Source organism: Pinus tabuliformis, chromosome 6, assembly GCF_031772625.1.
Source record: "Pinus tabuliformis cultivar Carrire ecotype Pingquan chromosome 6, CPIR1, whole genome shotgun sequence".
NCBI classification, from domain to species: Eukaryota; Viridiplantae; Streptophyta; class Pinopsida; order Pinales; family Pinaceae; genus Pinus; species Pinus tabuliformis.
Window position 1 is genome coordinate 1,218,810,014 of NC_142292.1, and position 17,543 is coordinate 1,218,827,556.

General features: G+C 39.0%; 1 protein-coding gene across 1 annotated transcript in view; it reads left to right on the forward strand.

The window, feature by feature from the left end:
- Window positions 1–17,543, forward strand: part of LOC149263081 (uncharacterized) — a 118,916-nt gene that overhangs the window by 98,186 nt on the left and 3,187 nt on the right. Inside the window, 1 exon segment of the mRNA XM_089425738.1 lies at window positions 16,555–16,915. Within this exon segment, the coding sequence (XP_089281864.1) occupies window positions 16,555–16,915 (361 nt within the window).

Genomic DNA, 17,543 nt, shown 5'->3' on the forward strand with positions numbered 1-17,543 from the left:
AAGACCTGTTGGAGTTTTCATTGGAGAACTATTGGAGACGTATTGAAGCATCCTTGAAGCAACAGTGTTAAGGTACATTATAGAATCCTTAGAAGAATTATTTGGTGCAGACTTTGAGGCTTAGTGCAATTTATTATAGACACATTGTTGAGAAGTCCTAGTTGTCCTTAGAGTTAATCTTGGAGACCAAGATGCATTGAAGCCATCATGAGGTGACTTTGGAGAAATTGTTTGGTACCATGAAGAATATCGGAGACACCTTCATGTGAAGAACAAGGTTGTCATTGATGACATGATGTGGAGACTAAGTTAATGCATTGCTGAATATTGAAAGGGCTCGGTGAAGAAGACATTGGGAGCCGTGAAGTACAACTAAACATATCTTGATGAAGTAAAGCAAAGGTTGGAGCCCAAGAGGTTGGAGCCTCGAAAAGACAAGTTTGATGCCTTGGAGGATAGGGTTGGAGCCCTAGAGGATTGGTGTCCTCAAGAAACCAGGTTGGTGCCCTAGGGGTTGGAGCCTCTAAACTCAAGGTTGGTGCCTTGAGAAGATAGGGTTGGTGCCCTAGAGGTCGGAGCCTCACTAAAGTCCAAGTTGGTGCTTGGCAACAGGCTGGAGCTTGGGAGATTGAAGATCGGTGTCTTCATCTAGGGTTGGAGCTCTATATATATTGTACTTGATTCATTGTAGAGATTATATTAATAAAATCATTTATTTCTATTGTTCATTTTGTGTTCTAAATATAATTGATCTAAATGGTAAAATTAACAATTGAAAAGAAATACTAATTCACCCCCCTCTCAGTATATCCAACACTATTGTCACTTGTAGATCACTAATTTTATATTCTTTTTGGTCAAAAATATTCTTCTTTACACTAATGCTTAGCTCTGGAATTAATAGTTGATTTGCCAAGTTGATGTTGATATAATTTTTATCGTCGCTTGCGCTGATGGTGACATTAACTTCTCTTCCTTGGATACTTCCTTTTATTGTAATTACTCTGTGGTCTGTAACTGAAAGACCATTGTAGGAAAACCTTTCTTCCTTCGTCATTTTAGAATTGAGCTCCATCATTTTTTTCAATGATTGATCGCATTTTGTTTTGTCGAGATGACTTTAGGTATATATTTAAAGTTCCTTTGGACTTTATACTTCAAGCCTCCTTTAAAAGTGCCTTTTTAACATATATATATATATATATATATATATATATATATATATATATATATCTTATAATTCTTCAAAACTCTTTTAATCGAATTTCCTATTAGCCTTGATATTTCAAAACTCCTTTGTATTCTTTTTATATATTTCTACTGACGCTTTTTTCCTTTTGTACTCTAAAAAGAATACTTAAATATTGTTTCAATTGGCTTCTTTAAAGTAACCTTCTATAATAATACCCGCTTCGTACTTATATATATTTTCAATAATTTTATGACTTGAAATTTTCTTTAAATACCCATTTATAATATAAAACTTCTCTTTACATATATTTTATTTATAATCTTTTCTTTTTCTTTTTGAAACATTACAACCCTACTGAAACGTGGCTATTCACCTCTTTTGGGTATAATATAAAATATATGTTCACTTATGTGCTTTTGACCTTGTTAATGTTCTCTACGTAAAAAGTAAAACTTATCATTCACATAAAGACTTTTGTATTCCTTTTGTTTTTCTTTTACCTTGAAAATACCATGGGCAATTACCATGGGTTGCTAAAACCACGGATTTGTAAACTACTTAATGAAGAATCAAGATAATATTATATACTCTTCCTTCTCTTATGTATAGTTTTAAATATATTTGGAAAGATTCCCTCTTAACTTTATCATGCACTTTTTATCAATAATGTAGAACCTTTTTATATATATGAATGTTCTCCTTCAAAATTTACATAGGACTATATATTTTATTTTTTATTTTTTTTAATCTTTATATGTACTTTTATTTTATTTTTTTTCTTTGACTATCTTATTTTTTTCTTCCTTTTTTTTTGTTTAATGGCCAAAGCCCTGAATGACGAAACTGGTGGAATGGAGAATCTCCAAGATTGGTGTAGTGAAACGCTTAAATCACAATGACAACAAGGTTGACGATAGGTTGATGGCCAAAGGCCAGATCAGACGTAGCTCTGATACCAATTTAACGACTAAAAATCGTATACGCAGCGGAAATATTAAAATACTTCGTAGACAAAGACATCCATCTTAGGACAATAATTGTAAAATGTATATTGTATTAAAGAATTGATATAGGATGAGTACAATTGGGAATGAGGGTCTTGTATATATAGTCAGGTAAGTACCTTTTCACAAACAAGGATGTCTCTAAGACATGCCTTTTCATTATTAACTAACTAACCATTAGTTAATTTACTTATTATTTATTATTATATTTATATTATTATGATTATCTATTTATTATCTATTTTTACATAATTTATGTTCATAACATATTGCAACTACTAGAGATTATTCTTCTAACTCAGAAATTAATTCTGCAGATTATTTACTATGACAAATAACGAATAAAATAACCACTGTAATTTATTAGAATATTCCTATTCCTATTTAGTATTTAATGCTCATTTTTTTAGCTGTTGCTATTTTTATTCTTTTAGCAGTTTCTTAGATGAAATTGATTGTTTCCATATTCTACATAGAAACTTGATGTTTCTATTATTGTAAATATCTCTGTATTATTATTGAGCTTCAGCTTGCTCATGATGAATTAATTCATTCGACATTCTTTTATGGTATCAAAGCGAGGTTAAGAGATTTCTTGAACAGTTATTCTCTCTGCATCCTAATCTCTTGAGTTCTTTCTTTCATTCATTTCTAAGGTCGAGCCCTCTGTAAGCCAGGTAGCCTTCACTGAGTCTTAGCCTCGGCTTTGCTCACTGTGATAAAAGCTTACAGTCGTCTATCTCGATACAGAAATGGATTTTTCTCCTGCATTATCATTTTTCTGAGGAATTAAAAGTTGAAGAAACTCTTGGGTCTGGTTTAGAACAAAATTCCCTTGCTGGTATACCGATTCTGTTTGGATAATCGCTACAGCACTTTGTGGCGGTGACCGTCTCGTGGGCGCGGGATTCGTTCTCTGGCTGGCTGACTCCGCCATATTTGTTTTTACTGTTGAACTGCATCTTCCTCACATTTCCAACGCAGCATCACCAGTTTGCATCACAACCCGGAACCCCAGGAGCTGGATCGTGGTGTTATGAGCAGCAGTCTATTTGTTGTTTGAAGCCTTGTGTCGCTGGGTTGGGGGGGCTGTTTGCCTCTCAGTGACGTGCTCCAGACACTGGTCTCATTGTGGCCCTCGTATTTTCTATTGGTCAATCGTAGCAGAGACATGAAAATTTGAGACGACGGCATTCTCCGACAGTGGAACCACAAAACGACGGCAGCGTGGGTTTATCAAAACGACGGCTCACGTGACGGCATTCTCCGACCGAAAGACTCGAACATCCACCGAGTATTTTTTTCCCTTCAAATCAGCTTTAATTCTATGAGGATGCATGCGACCTCTTGTCATGGTTTTGATCTGGTGCACTGATACAGATCTGAGGCATGGTGTTGATTGACATTTGCACATATTCTTTCCTAGAACAGAATGTGGAGAATTCGAGCCTGAGACAGCGTTTTTGTGAAAAATTCAGGACTGTCTAAACTTTTATCTAGCAAAGACCTGAGTTAATTTTTGTGCATTGGTCGAGCCTATTTCTTTCAAGGCAGAATTCGTTAAGGTTCTGTGTCAGTCTCATACAGTCATCTTGATATTTTCTTGGAATTTATTTGCGGCTCCTTCATTTGAAAAGGCATCATCTGAAAGAAGGGTACAGCTACAGCAGTGGAACCTGCTCTATTGCTACCTTTTCTAGACTGTGGAGATATATTTTTGCTGGGTATATTTTTTTTAAAACCTGTCTAGCAGAACAAAGTCTGTTTTGATTTGCACCAGGATAAGTAGGCAGCTACATTTTTTTGTGTCAGACTTCTGTATTGTCTTTGGGAAAATGGCCACGCTCACCAATCTGATGTTAGAAGGAAATCAATGCTTTAATGGCAGCAACTATAACATTTGGAAACAAATAATGTTGACCATTTTTTAATACAGGCATCTTGATCAGCTCATTTTGGGCAAAGAGCTTCGTCTCGGTACAGCTGGTACTGATCAAGATAAATTTGATGATCGAAATCGAGAGGCTGTTATGCTTCTCAAGCTCTCTGTCGCTGATGATCAGTTACCACAGATTCCTTCTGGCAAGATAGCTGTCGAAATCTGGCAACAATTGAAAGAACTGCACGAGACATCTGACAAAAGCAGAGCCTTTTTTCTCAAAAATCAGTTGTTCTCCATCATGATGGACGAACATATGTCTTTACAGGAACATCTCAACAAAATTAAAGACATTCGATATCAGCTCGAAGCCATTGGTCGGACCATGGAGGAAGAAGATATGGTAGTCATTACTTTGAAAAGTCTACCGAAATCTTATGAACACTTCATAGAAACACTCAACATTACCACCACAAATGTTGATCTGAAGTTTCCAGAGTTATGTACCAAACTTCTGCAGCAGGATCGGTGGAAACAGCAGTTTGGTAGTGGTGCTTCATCAGTGTCCTCGGAAAATGCATTTGCTGCAAAATATCAGTCCTCTCAGTCCTTTCAACAGAAAGGCTCTTCTCAGCCTTTTGATCCTGCTAGGAAGAAAAGTGTGCAGTGTAATTACTGTCACAGGTTCTGTCACATGAAGAAAGATTGCCGACAGAGGATTGCTTCTGAACAGAAGAAACAGGGAGGGCCACATCAGACAACAAATGTTGCAGAACATTCCGAGCAGACAGATTCTGCCTTTTACGCCTTTATGGCTAAAAGGTCTTCAGATCATGTTCCTTCCTTTGCATGGTACATTGATTCTGGTGCATCACGCCATTTCTCTCACAGGCGTGACTGGTTTATTGACTTCTCACCTTTCAGTGATTCCGTGGTATTTGGCGGAGGTGAAAAGTACACAGTAGCTGGCAGAGGTACAGTTCAAATTCAGTCTGGTGGGCGCACACTCATATTTCTGAATGTATACTATGTTCCTGGTATGGAAATTAATCTGCTATCTGTTAGCCAGATTATGAGGAATTCTCCTCAGCTTGATGTTGTGTTCAGTGCACACAAGTGCTCCATTATTGACAGGGAGACTAGTCTAACAGTTGCTGTTGGCCTAGAGGACCATGGTCTATACAGGCTACTTGACACCGGTGACTCTCCAGAAGTGGCTCTAGCAGCACGTGTCTCTCCCATCAGCACTCTATGGCATCAACGATATGGGAATCTAAATATGCAGTATCTCTCTCAGCTCTCTCGAGAGGGACTTGTGTCAGGATTACCTGATATTCAGACTCAGCAATTGGGGGTATGCAGCGCCTGTCAAGCGAGAAAGCAACATCGGTCTTCATTCAAAGATGGAGAATCTTGGCGCGCATCTAAGGTACTTCAGTTACTTCATGCTGATATTTGTGGTCCTATGAATACAACTTCTATCACTGCTTGCAAATATTTTTTACTTATTGTAGATGATTTCAGTAGAAAGATGTGGGTGTATTTTCTAAAAAATAAATCTGATGCTCTTAGTACCTTTCAGAAGTTTAAAACCTTAGTTGAAAAAGAATCTGGTTGTAACATCATGACCCTTAGGAGTCAGGACTGACAATGGGGGGGAATTTTGTTCCTCAGCTTTTGCCAACTTCTGTGATATTCATGGCATCAAACGTCAATTAACCACACCTTACACTCCTCAGCAGAACAGTGTTGTCGAGCGTCGCAACCGCACGGTTGTTGAAATGGCTCGTTCCATGTTACAACACAGGAGTGTTCCAAACAAATTCTGGTCCGAAGCAGTATTTACTGCTGTTTATCTTCTTAACCGATCACCTACTCAGGCTGTTAAAGGGAAGACTCCTGAAGAGGTTTGGTCTGGCCGTAAGCCTAAGATCAGTCACCTCAAAGTATTTGGCTCAGTTGCATATGTTTGGATTCCACCTGCTAAGCGCTCTAAGTTGGATTCCAAAAGCCAGAAACTCATGATGACAGGTTACAGTGATCATCACAAGGCCTATAGGCTGATAGATATAGCCACCAGTCGTCTTAGCTTCAGTCGGGATGTAGTATTTGATGAAGACAGAGGATTTTTTCAGTCTTCTTCTTCTAAGCAGTGTTCTGAGGATCAGCCTCACAGTGTTCTTCTTCCGGTCGGTCCACTTGATGGGAGGGATGATGTAGCATCAGTATTTGATAATACTCTATCTGAGCTTCCTCCAGAAAATAACCCTCCTCTTACTGCTCCTATTGAGTCTTCTTCATCTCCTCCTGATATTGGTTCCTCTACTCTTCGGCCTAAATGGTGGGCTAAAACCATTGGTGATCTCCGGGATGATGAGCTTCTTGAAGGTAGAACTTCTAGACATAAGAACAAACAACAGTCTATAGTCAATTTTGCTCTTATGGCTAACCTACACAGTATTTTTGAGCCTCAAACCTATTCAGAGGCTAAGGGTACATCTGAGTGGGAACAGGCTATGGAAGCCGAATTCCAGAGTCTTCAGAAGAATCACACATGGACACTTTCTGATCTTCCTGCAGGGAAAAATCCCATAGGCTGCAAATGGGTGTATAAAGTGAAATACAAAGTTGATGGAACCATAGACAAGTATAAAGCTCGTCTTGTGGCTCGAGCGTTCTCACAGAAGGAAGGCATCGACTATGAGGAGACTTTTGCTCCTACAGCCAAGATGAGTACCATAAGGCTTGTCCTTGCCCTAGCAGCTCAGTTCAATTGGAAAGTTCATCAGATGGATGTAAAGAGTGCTTTCCTAAATGGTGATCTCCAAGAAGATGTCTACATGACGCAGCCTCCAGGATTCAAGGTTGTTGGTCAAGAACAGAAAGTGTGTTGGTTAGCTAAAGCAATCTATGGATTGAAACAAGCTCCTCGGGCTTGGTACATGAAAATTGATCAGTACCTGACAGATCAGGGTTTTCAGCGGAGCCCATCTGATGCAAACCTGTATATCAAGCATACTGGTGATGATATCTTGTTTGTGGTTGTCTATGTGGATGACCTTATCATTACTGGCAGCTCTGCACATTTGATCCATGGGATCAAACAAGATTTATGCAGAACTTTTGAGATGACAGACTTGGGACTTCTTCATTACTGTCTGGGGGTTGAAGTTTGGCAGACTGAAAATCAGATCTTTCTCTCTCAGTCCAAGTATGCCAAAAATCTTGTGGACAGGTTCAGAATGCAAGATTGCAAACCGGCCACGACTCCTATGGAACCAAGGCTCAAACTTTCAGCACAGTCATCCTCTCCCCTTGTGGATGAAACTTTATTCAGGCAATTAGTGGGCAATCTCATCTATCTTACTGCTACCAGACCTGACATCAGTTTTGCAGTAAGCTATATTTCCCGCTTCATGTCAGCTCCTAAAGCTGATCATTGGAAAGCAGCAAAGCGTGTGCTACGATATGTGCGTGGCACTTCTGATTATGGTCTCCTATACACTTGAAGTTCCAAACCTATACTCAGTGGTTACACTGATTCTGACTGGGCCAGTTCGGTTGATGACCGTAAATCTACAGCTGGGTATGTGTTTAGTCTAGGATCCGGTGCTGTTACTTGGACTAGTAAGAAGCAACAGGCAGTGGCTCTCTCCTCAACAGAAGTAGAGTATCGGGGAGCAGTTAAGGCATCCTGTGAGGCAGTTTGGCTTCGACGTATGCTTGCAGATATGCATGTTTCCCAGACAGGGCCTACTTCTTTGTTTTGTGATAATCAGGGAGTGCTCAAACTTGCCAAGAATCCAGTCTTTCATGAACGAACAAAGCATGTGGAAACTCATTGCCACTACATTCGCCAGCTTGTTGAAGACGGCTCAGTTCAGTTGCAATATGTTCCCACAACAGAGCAGCCCCCCAACATTTTCACCAAGCCTCTTGGTCATGATAAATTTGTAAAATTCAGAGGGTCTATTGGTGTTGTAAATAGATTGAGCATTAAGGGAGGGTATTAGAATATTCCTATTCCTATTTAGTATTTAATGCTCATTCTTTTAGCTGTTGCTATTTTTATTCTTTTAGCAGTTTCTTAGATGAAACTGATTGTTTCCATATTCTACATAGAAACTTGATGTTTCTATTATTGTAAATATCTCTGTATTATTATTGAGCTTCAGCTTGCTCATGATGAATTAATTCATTCGACATTCTTTTATAATTTTCACCATAAAAATAATGCCGAAAATAAAATACTAGAAGCTGATAAATTCTAGCACACACACAATAAAATTGACAGTGATTTTTGGACAATTGTCCCTAGAAAAACCCAACATGGGAAACCCAGTTCAACAGATGAGGGTTTTATTATTAATGTTCAGCAACAATTCTGAGTACAATAATTTAGATGCCCAACTGGTAATCTAATCTGAAGAAAACACTGGCAAAAATATTGTGAGAATTTTCTCTCACCCCACAGTTATTTTCTACCTCCGAAATAGCTTCCCCAACCTCTGCGCTAAGATGCATACGTCAGCCTTTGCGCAGTCCCTACACTGGCCCTCTAAAGATTTCAACCTTCGTTCCTTCAACTCTTCCGGGAATTGAAAACTTCTTCCCGGAATGCTGCTGCTCTCCTCTTCCACCTACTACTCACCCTCTGGCTCTATTTTTTTTGCCGAGCTGATGCTATTGAGAAAATCGAATTTCCTGGGCAACTGAGTATTTGCAATGGATGATCTCTGTTGGGGAAATTATGTGTTATAATTCCAACATTAAATTATCAATTTGGGGCTCGTAAGCTTCGAGGCACAAGCACAGGTAATGCAGGATCAAAGCATCTAACCTAAATTAACATCATGAAATCTAAAATTGATTCCTAAATTAAGTACGAAATTTCTATTCCTGAATTAAGTACAAAATATAAATCATTGAACAATTTTAATCTCAATCTAAGTAAAGTAAATCTTAATTTCAATCAAAACTTAATTTCAATGCAAGTAAAACTTAATTGCAATCCAAGCAATAAGATTTATTTAATCTAAGTAATAGAAATCTTAAATCACACAAAACTAATTACTATTCAAAACAATATCAAGCTTATGCTAATTTCAATCCAGACAAAACTGATTCTAATCCAAGCAATTCTAAACTAAGGAAAATAAACAATCCAAACAAGACTAAATCTAATCTAATTCCTGGGATGCATAAAACAAATCAACAAGAATTCAACTAATTTCTTGATCTTGTCTAGCTCACGCATTCAATTCTGCAAAAAGTTTAAAAGAAAATAAATGACAGTTTCAAATTAATATCCTTACACTGCCTAAATTAACACACTCATATTTAAAAGACTCAAATATCAAAGCTTATTCTAATTTAAAACCACTGCAAATAAACACAAAAAATCATTCCTACAGAAGAGCATTAACTTACAGTTTTCAATCCAATCTTATTATGATTATACTAAGTCTCAAAACTAAGCTACAAACTCAATCGATAACCAATGCAACTAATATTCGAGAATCATCAAGCAACAAAATCCTTTCTGGTTTACAACGATTTAAAGACAAGATATTCGTTCAAATCCACAAAAAGTAGAGTAAATGCTTAAGTACGAAATGAGACACAGTAAATCTGAGATCTATTCGGCAAATGACTTTGGATTGAAATGTAAATCTACGAAATTCAATAAAACATACTTCCTACAATTTATACTAATTACAAGACTTGTTTCCGGGTGGTGGTGGGCCCTTGCCACTCCCGAAACAAATCTAAATTAACGCAATACTTCTTTTAAAAATCAGAACACATTAATACTTACAGAGATTAAAGTGCAGAATCAGAATTATGTGTTAAGGTTCAGCAAAACATGAATTCCAACAGCAGATACATCAAAGTCTCCATTGTCACTTGAGCATAAATCTTCTTACAACAAAAATTACATAACAATCCCCCCTTGCTTGCTATTGCCACTACTACTGCCGCGTACATGCAGAGAGCATCGGGCTTTATACAGTGCAACCGATGAAAACAAGACACAACCAACTAACTAGAAAAAGTAAATACAATATCAAGGCTAAAGTAAGCCATATGCAATCTTTTGGAGAGTCTTCAAATGGGTAACGGTTGGGTTCATCCTGATCATGGTGTAGCTAGAGGAACTAATTCCCTTTTTGAGCATAAAGAAACTTATCCAAATCGTGGTCCTCCACGTGGATGTTGGCTGAAATTGTCAAACCTCGAATTCGACACTGATTTTGTACTTAACTCTGTGCTAGAATATTCCCCTGACTATAACTTCGTCATAATCACGAATTTTGACAAACAGTTTTTGGGTTACCTGAATGAGGGTATTCTGAACAAAACTTACGTCTCGGAATCTCAAGATTCTTCTTCATTTGAGCACAAAGTTTAGATTTTCATCTACATGAATTTATTTCGTACTTAACCTGTAGCAACTAGTTTAATTGAATTGTGAAGAATTTCAGCAATGGAACCCTATGGTAAATGAACTTGGCAAAGCCATCATTAGCAAAATCATGACAAAATCATCTCTAATCATAGAAAATTCAAGAAAACTAATGATAATCAACCACGAAGTGTAGGATATGTATTGGCGGAAAGTTGTGGAATTATGGTGCAAAATGAGTTAAAAATATAGGAATTTAGGTTATGAACAGTGATATTATACGGTAGAAAAATGGGCATATTTGAGGCCCAACAATCTCCGTCACCACATTGACTTTCTTTTATAATCCACTATTGGAGCACCAACGACCAATATTAAAACTTAATCAATGGCTAGGATCATTTTTGGATCGATCTGTGTGAGTTTCTAGATGATTCATGTCTTATCTCAATTAATACTGATTAATTAACCATATTCTCTAAGTCTAGACTTAGGAAATATTTAAAAATTGGTTAATATTCTAATTGAGACACTTTTAGGTCGAATTTCCAGAAATGATTTGTGGGTTTTGGAGATCTCATGTATTCTAGCCTCTCCACAAAATTTCGTGGCTAGAACACATTCGATGCTACAAAAACTAACACTCCCTCTTAACGAGGAATGTGTTCTAGCGTTGTTGCTTCCTGCAAGAACACTTTGTCTCTGCATCATCTCCTGTTACGTTGCTGATGTATGGCTCTTTCTGCCCACCAACTACTGCGCAACTCTGATATACGTTGCATTTGTGTTGCTTCTAACCCTACTATACTGCTGCCAACAATGCATCTGCACTGCAACTCCCTCTCATCTGTTGTTGTTGCAACTGCAACATCCAAAATGGCCTGTCCTTGCTACTGAAACGGGTTCTCCACCATACCCATATGTTCTCTGAAATAGATGAACTTAGCTCTCCCTAGAGCTTTCGTGAGTATATCTGCAACCTGCTCTTCTGTGGGAACATACTGTAGTTGGGCTGCTCCTCGTTGTACACAATCTTTGATGAAGTGACACCAAATATCGATGTGCTTCGACCTGTCATGAAACATTGGATTCTCAAAGATCTTTATGCAACTCTAATTATCACAATAGACACTGGTCGCCTCCATCCTGTGCTTGAACAAGCTTACTAGCAACTTCTGAAGCCATATAGCTTCGCACATAGTTGTGCTAGTTGCCATATACTCTATTTTTTGCAGAGCTCAATGCTACTAACTTCTGCTTCCTGCTACACCAAGAAACCATCCTTCATCCAACACTGAAGCAGTACCCGGAGCTACTTTTCCTGTCCACTAAACTGCCTGCCCAATCTGTATCTGTGTACCCACAAAGTCTGATGTCATCCTCTCGAGTATATTTCAACCCATACTCGATTGTGCCTTAGAATATGCCTCGCTGTTACCCAATGTACCTTTTTTGGTTCCACCATGAACTGACTAAGGGTATTGACTATGAAGCAAATATCTAGCCTAGTGTTGACCAGATACATGAGAGACCCAATGAGCTGTCTATACAAGGTTGGGTCGACATCCTTGTCATCTGATACATCTATCTTCTTCCTATTGGTAATCATGGGTGTAGACATGGGTCTGCAATCCTGCATTCTGAACCTCTTCAGAATATTTGTAGCGTATCTTCCTTGCCCAAGGAAGATCTCCCCATCCTTCTGCCACACCTCCAATCCTAGGAAATAGTGCATCAACCCCAAATCCTTCATGTCAAATTCTGTTGCCAGGTTCCTCTTGTAATCCTCTATGAGCCCTGATGATCCTGTCAAGAATAGATCATCCACATACAAAACTAGAATGAGGGGCTCATCCTCTACCATCAAATAGTAAAGGTTGGGATTTGTGTCACTCTTGATAAACCCCATCTGCTGCAAGTAGGTGTCAATTCTACCATACCATGCCCTAGGAGCTTGCTTGAGCCCGTATAGAACCTTCTTCAATTTGCACACATGCGTGCGTTAGTCCTGAGTTCCAACGTCCTCTGGTTGTTCTATGTACACCTCCTCCTCTATTACTCCATTCGAGAAGGTTGTCTTGACGTCCGTCTGGTGAATTTGCCATCCCATTTGAGCTGCTAGAGATATAATTGACCGGATAGAAGTGTATTTGACAACTGGGGTGAATGTTTCCTCATAATCTATCCCTTTTGTGCATACCCCTTTTCCACGAACCTAGCCTTGTACTTTTCCACATTGTCGTTTGTCGCATATTTGATCTTATAGATCCACCTCGAACCTACAACTGATCTGTCTTCTGGCCTAGGCACTACCTCCCAAACATCATTCGTCATGATAGAGCTATACTCTTCTACCATGGCATCTATCCACACCTGATGCTATGCGGCCTCTTGAAAGCTAGAAGGTTCTGCAACCTGAGCTACCAATGCTTGTACCCGTCAGGTTGTCTGCATTGTCTCTTGCTCATCCTAGGAGTTCCAATAAACACCTCTACATCCCTTAATGTCTGATGAACCTCTCTGTTGGCTCGACCACTAGTCGTGGGAGGTTCTACCAAGTCCTCCTCATCTTGTCTTTGTTGCTCCATTTGCTGAGAACTCCCCATATTTCCTGCCCCTGAGGAAATACTGGTACTGGTCACAGTACTTGACCCTTGTAACTGTCCTCTTTCTTGTCCCACTGGTTGCTCTTGTTGCTGGACTAAAGGAGCTTTCGCTTACTGATTCTGATAACTTGTAGGCATCTCACAAGGCCTCCTGAAAGCTCGGTCCTCCACAAACTTCACGTCTCGCCTTACTACTATCTTCCTACTGCTAGGAATGTAGATTCTGAATGCCTTTGAGGTTTCAATGTACCCAATGAAAAACCCCCTCTCTGCAATCTGATCCAGTTTGTTCCTTTTATCAACTGGCACGTGACAATAAGCAACGCTGCCAAAAATTCTGAGGTGGTTGACTTCAGGCTTCTTGCCCTTGAAGACTCCTTCTACTGTTTTCTTCTTCAATGCTCTATAAGGAGTCCTAATCTTAATATACACTGCCGTGTTACATGCTTCTGCCCACAGAAATCTGGGTAGATCCTGGTCATATAACATAGCCTTTGCAGCTCCAACAATGGTTTTGTTTTTCTGCTCCGCTACACCATTCTGTTGTGGATTATATGGAGTTGTCCATTCTCTCTTGATGCCTTCCTTCGCACAGAAATTTATGAAGTCTTTATCAATATACTCTCCACCATTATCTGAGCAAAGTACCTTGATCTTCTTCCCTGTTGCATTCTCCACGAGAGCTTTAAACTCTCTGAAACGATCGAAGACCTCATCCTTGGTCTTCAAGAAGTAGATCTAGGTTTTCTTGGAATGATCATCAATAAAGGTGACAAAATATTCGGCACTGCTGAGAGCTCTAGTGGACATCGGGCCACAAATATCTGAGTGTATAAGTCCTAACACACCATCAGCTCTGTTGTCACTCCTTGGAAATGCCGCCTTACCATACTTCCCAAGTATGCACCCTCTGCACACATCATCGTGTTAAGTTCCTAGTTCAGGAATCCCTGTTACGGTTTCTTTGAGCATCCTAAGTGCTCCATGATGTAGATGTCCCATTCTTCTGTGCCATAATTCATTCAGCTCCTTCCCACTGCTATTGTTGCTGCCTATCAGTGCCATTGGAGAATCGATTTGTAATCGGTACAACTTGTTACTTCGAACTCCAATCTGTCTTACCTTCTTCCAACTTTGGTGTTTGACATACACTTTCTTCCCTATGACGTGAACATCGTACCCTTTATCCTATAATTGGGATACTGAAATCAGGTTCATATCCAATCCTGGCGCATGCAATACATCTGAAGCACTGGTGCTTGCTCTTGACTCCCCTCTAAAATCTATGGTACCTCCTCGTACTGGAGTACATTTGTTTTGTTTCCCATAGTAATTTGGAAATCCATCTGCTCCTCTTTGTAGCTAGAGAATAATTCTCTAACCCCTGTCATGTGAGTTGAAGCTCCACTGTCTATGTACCAGACCCCTTGTGAAGCTAATCCTGCTAAGCAAGCGAATTTGTCTTCCAATCTGGAAAGCAAATCTGAAGTCTCCTGAATGTTACTTCTGTCCATGGCTATACTGGAATAAATTTAGTGTGCTATTTCTCTTTTCCTCCCGACGCGGATTCTCCTCTGCAACCTGCAACAAAACTCTTTGCGTCCAACCAGTATTCTGCTCAGTGAAAAAATATGAGCTGCAACTACTCCGTCTCACTGTAGGAATCACTAATCTGGGCAATTCGATTTTCCTACCTCCTTCCAATTGAAAAATGGAATTGCTGCCCTAGCAACTCGAATTGCCTATTCTAGGCTCTGTGCAGTCTCTCTGGGAATTTCGATTTGCTGCTCCCTTTGAACAACGAAATTCCTTTCTCAGCTTTTGAGCTTCCTAGCTGATCAATTAAGCTCCGATACCATGTGAAATTTTATCTATTGCAGCTACTGGAGATTATTCTTCTAACTCAGAAATTAATTCTGCAGTTTATTTACTACGACAAATAACGAATAAAATCACAGCTGTAATTTTCACCATAAAAATACTGCGGAAAATAAAATATTGGAAATTGAGAAATTCTAGCACACATAATAAAATTGACACAGTTACTTTTGGACAATTGTCCTCAGAAAAACCCAACTTGGGAAACCAGTGCAACAGATGAGGGTTTTATTATTAATGTTCAACAACAATTCTGAGTACAATAATTTAGATGCCCAACTGACAATCTAATCTGAAGAAAACATTGGCAAAAATATTGTGAGAATTTTCTCTCACCCCACAACTATTTTCTGCCTCCGAAATAGCTTCCCCAACCTCTGCACTAAGATGCTTGCATTAGCCTCCGCGCAGTCCCTACGCTGGCCCTCTGAAGATTCTAGTCTTCCTTCCTTCGACTCTTCTGTGAACTGAAAGCTTTCTCCCAGAATGCTGCTGCTCTCCTCTTCCACCTGCTACTCACCCTCTGGCTCTATCTTCTTTGCTGAGCTGCTGCTACTGAGAAAATCGAATTGCCTGGGCAACTGAGTATCTGCACTAGATGATCTCCATCACCACATCGACTTTCTTTTATAATCCACTGTTGGAGCACCAACGACCAAGATTAAAACTTAATCAATGGCTAGGATTATTTCTGGATCAATCCGTGTGAGTTTCTAGATGATTCACGCCTTATCTCAATTAATACTGATTAATTAACCATATTCCCTAAGTTTAGACTTAGGAAATATTTAAAAATTGGTTAATAATCTAATTGAGACACTTCTAGGCAGAATTTCTAGAAATGATTTCTGGGTTTTGGAGATCTCATGTATTCTAGCCTCTCCACAAAATTCTGTGGCTAGGACACATCTAATGCTACAAAAACTAACATTGCAGCTGCTTGTACTGGAATCCAATGGAAGACTTCTGCATCTCAGGTTTTTGTGAATTTTGGTGTGCGCTCCCCCCCACACCTCTGGAATAGATCGGTGGGCGTGTAGTTCCAGGTTCAGACTATGTGTGGTCATGAGTGGCCGTTAATTTCTTGTTTCAGTGATCTTATCCACTCAGCTATTACTGTCAGGGTCATGCTGTTCCCTTGCAGAGCACCCTCTACTTTGTGAAAGGAAGGTTTGCTAGTCTCTCAGTTTTTGCATTTGAGAACATGCCTCTCTCCTACATGTTTCCATTTGTTTTGTTAGGGAAAGTCTCTTAGTTTGTTTTGTTGGTCTTAAGTTCTTTTCTTGAAAGTTTGGTTAGTTTCAGGTTTTGGCACTGAACCCATGATTTGCTTGGTGCTGTGCTCATTGTTTTCATTTCTATTTTAATATTCTCTTGCCTGTACTTCCTTGTCACATTAAGAGAAATTTGAAGCATGTTTTCAAAAATATAAGAGGCATAGACTTGATGAGTCATGTGCAGCTTGTTTTTCCCCTAGTAACCATTGAAAATTAACATGCTGATTGTTTCTTATAAGATCATGATAGTGGTGCCACTTAATTTAAGTTTATTGAAGTATTCTGAATACTCTGCTGCTGGTTCTTTGACAGGCAACTACAGTCCTTGCAAAGCTTTTATAGCACTGTGAACTCACAATTAGTGATAGCAGAACAACTTGCAGAATGCCTTTCCCAGCAAATGGAGGCTCTAAATATCTCTTTAACACCTGATAAGGTTGGGAAGTCAAGAAATACAAAGGACTTGCTATTTAAATCAATTGGTCTGTCCCCTGGTGAAAGTTGCTTTCCTTCAGATATGAAGGAAAAGGTCACAAGTCCTCGCTTATTGCAGAAATTTACTTATTCACCATCATTGAGTACCAGCAAGGAAAGCCCTATTCAGAAACAGGCAAGAGCATTAATGTTGCAGGAACCAGACTCTGTAAGGAGGAGGAGAGACCCGATTGACAATGTAATTCTTTGAACCTATGATTGAATTGAATTAATTGAATAGTCAAATATGTATAGTTCTTTCATGTTTTGTTTTTTCTTATGTGCTTTATACGACAGTTCTTTCTTTAGAACAAGTTTTTGTCTCTTCGCATTGGGCAGTCTAGGAGAGAGAGTCTGGTCTTCCACTACCGTCATTTGCAATTTTCCACTTTTGACCTTTCATGCACCAGTGGGACTGTAGGAGATGGTTGAAAACTTGAAACTTATCCTCTCAGTTGTCTATTTTCACTATATTTTCCAGGGTTGGATGCACTTGCATAGTTAAGGATGTATAAGATAAGAAGGATGGTGAACAGCCCTGAAATATAGATCTTAATTGTAGGGATTAAATGATGAGTCTAATGCTAGAAACTGAATTTAGAACAACAGAAGAAATTTCTGAGTCGTGAATGCATGTTTTCTGTTTGATTAACCTTCCTTGAAAATAGTTTTCTTCAGGTTTCGAGAACATGGTGATTATTGTTTGTAAATAGGATTATAGGATAGCAATTGTGAGGTTTGTCTTTAACGATATTTGTTGATCTTGCTAAGGTAGTTTGCTTAGTGATTCTGTTGGATATTTATAATATCTATCAAATCTATAGTTC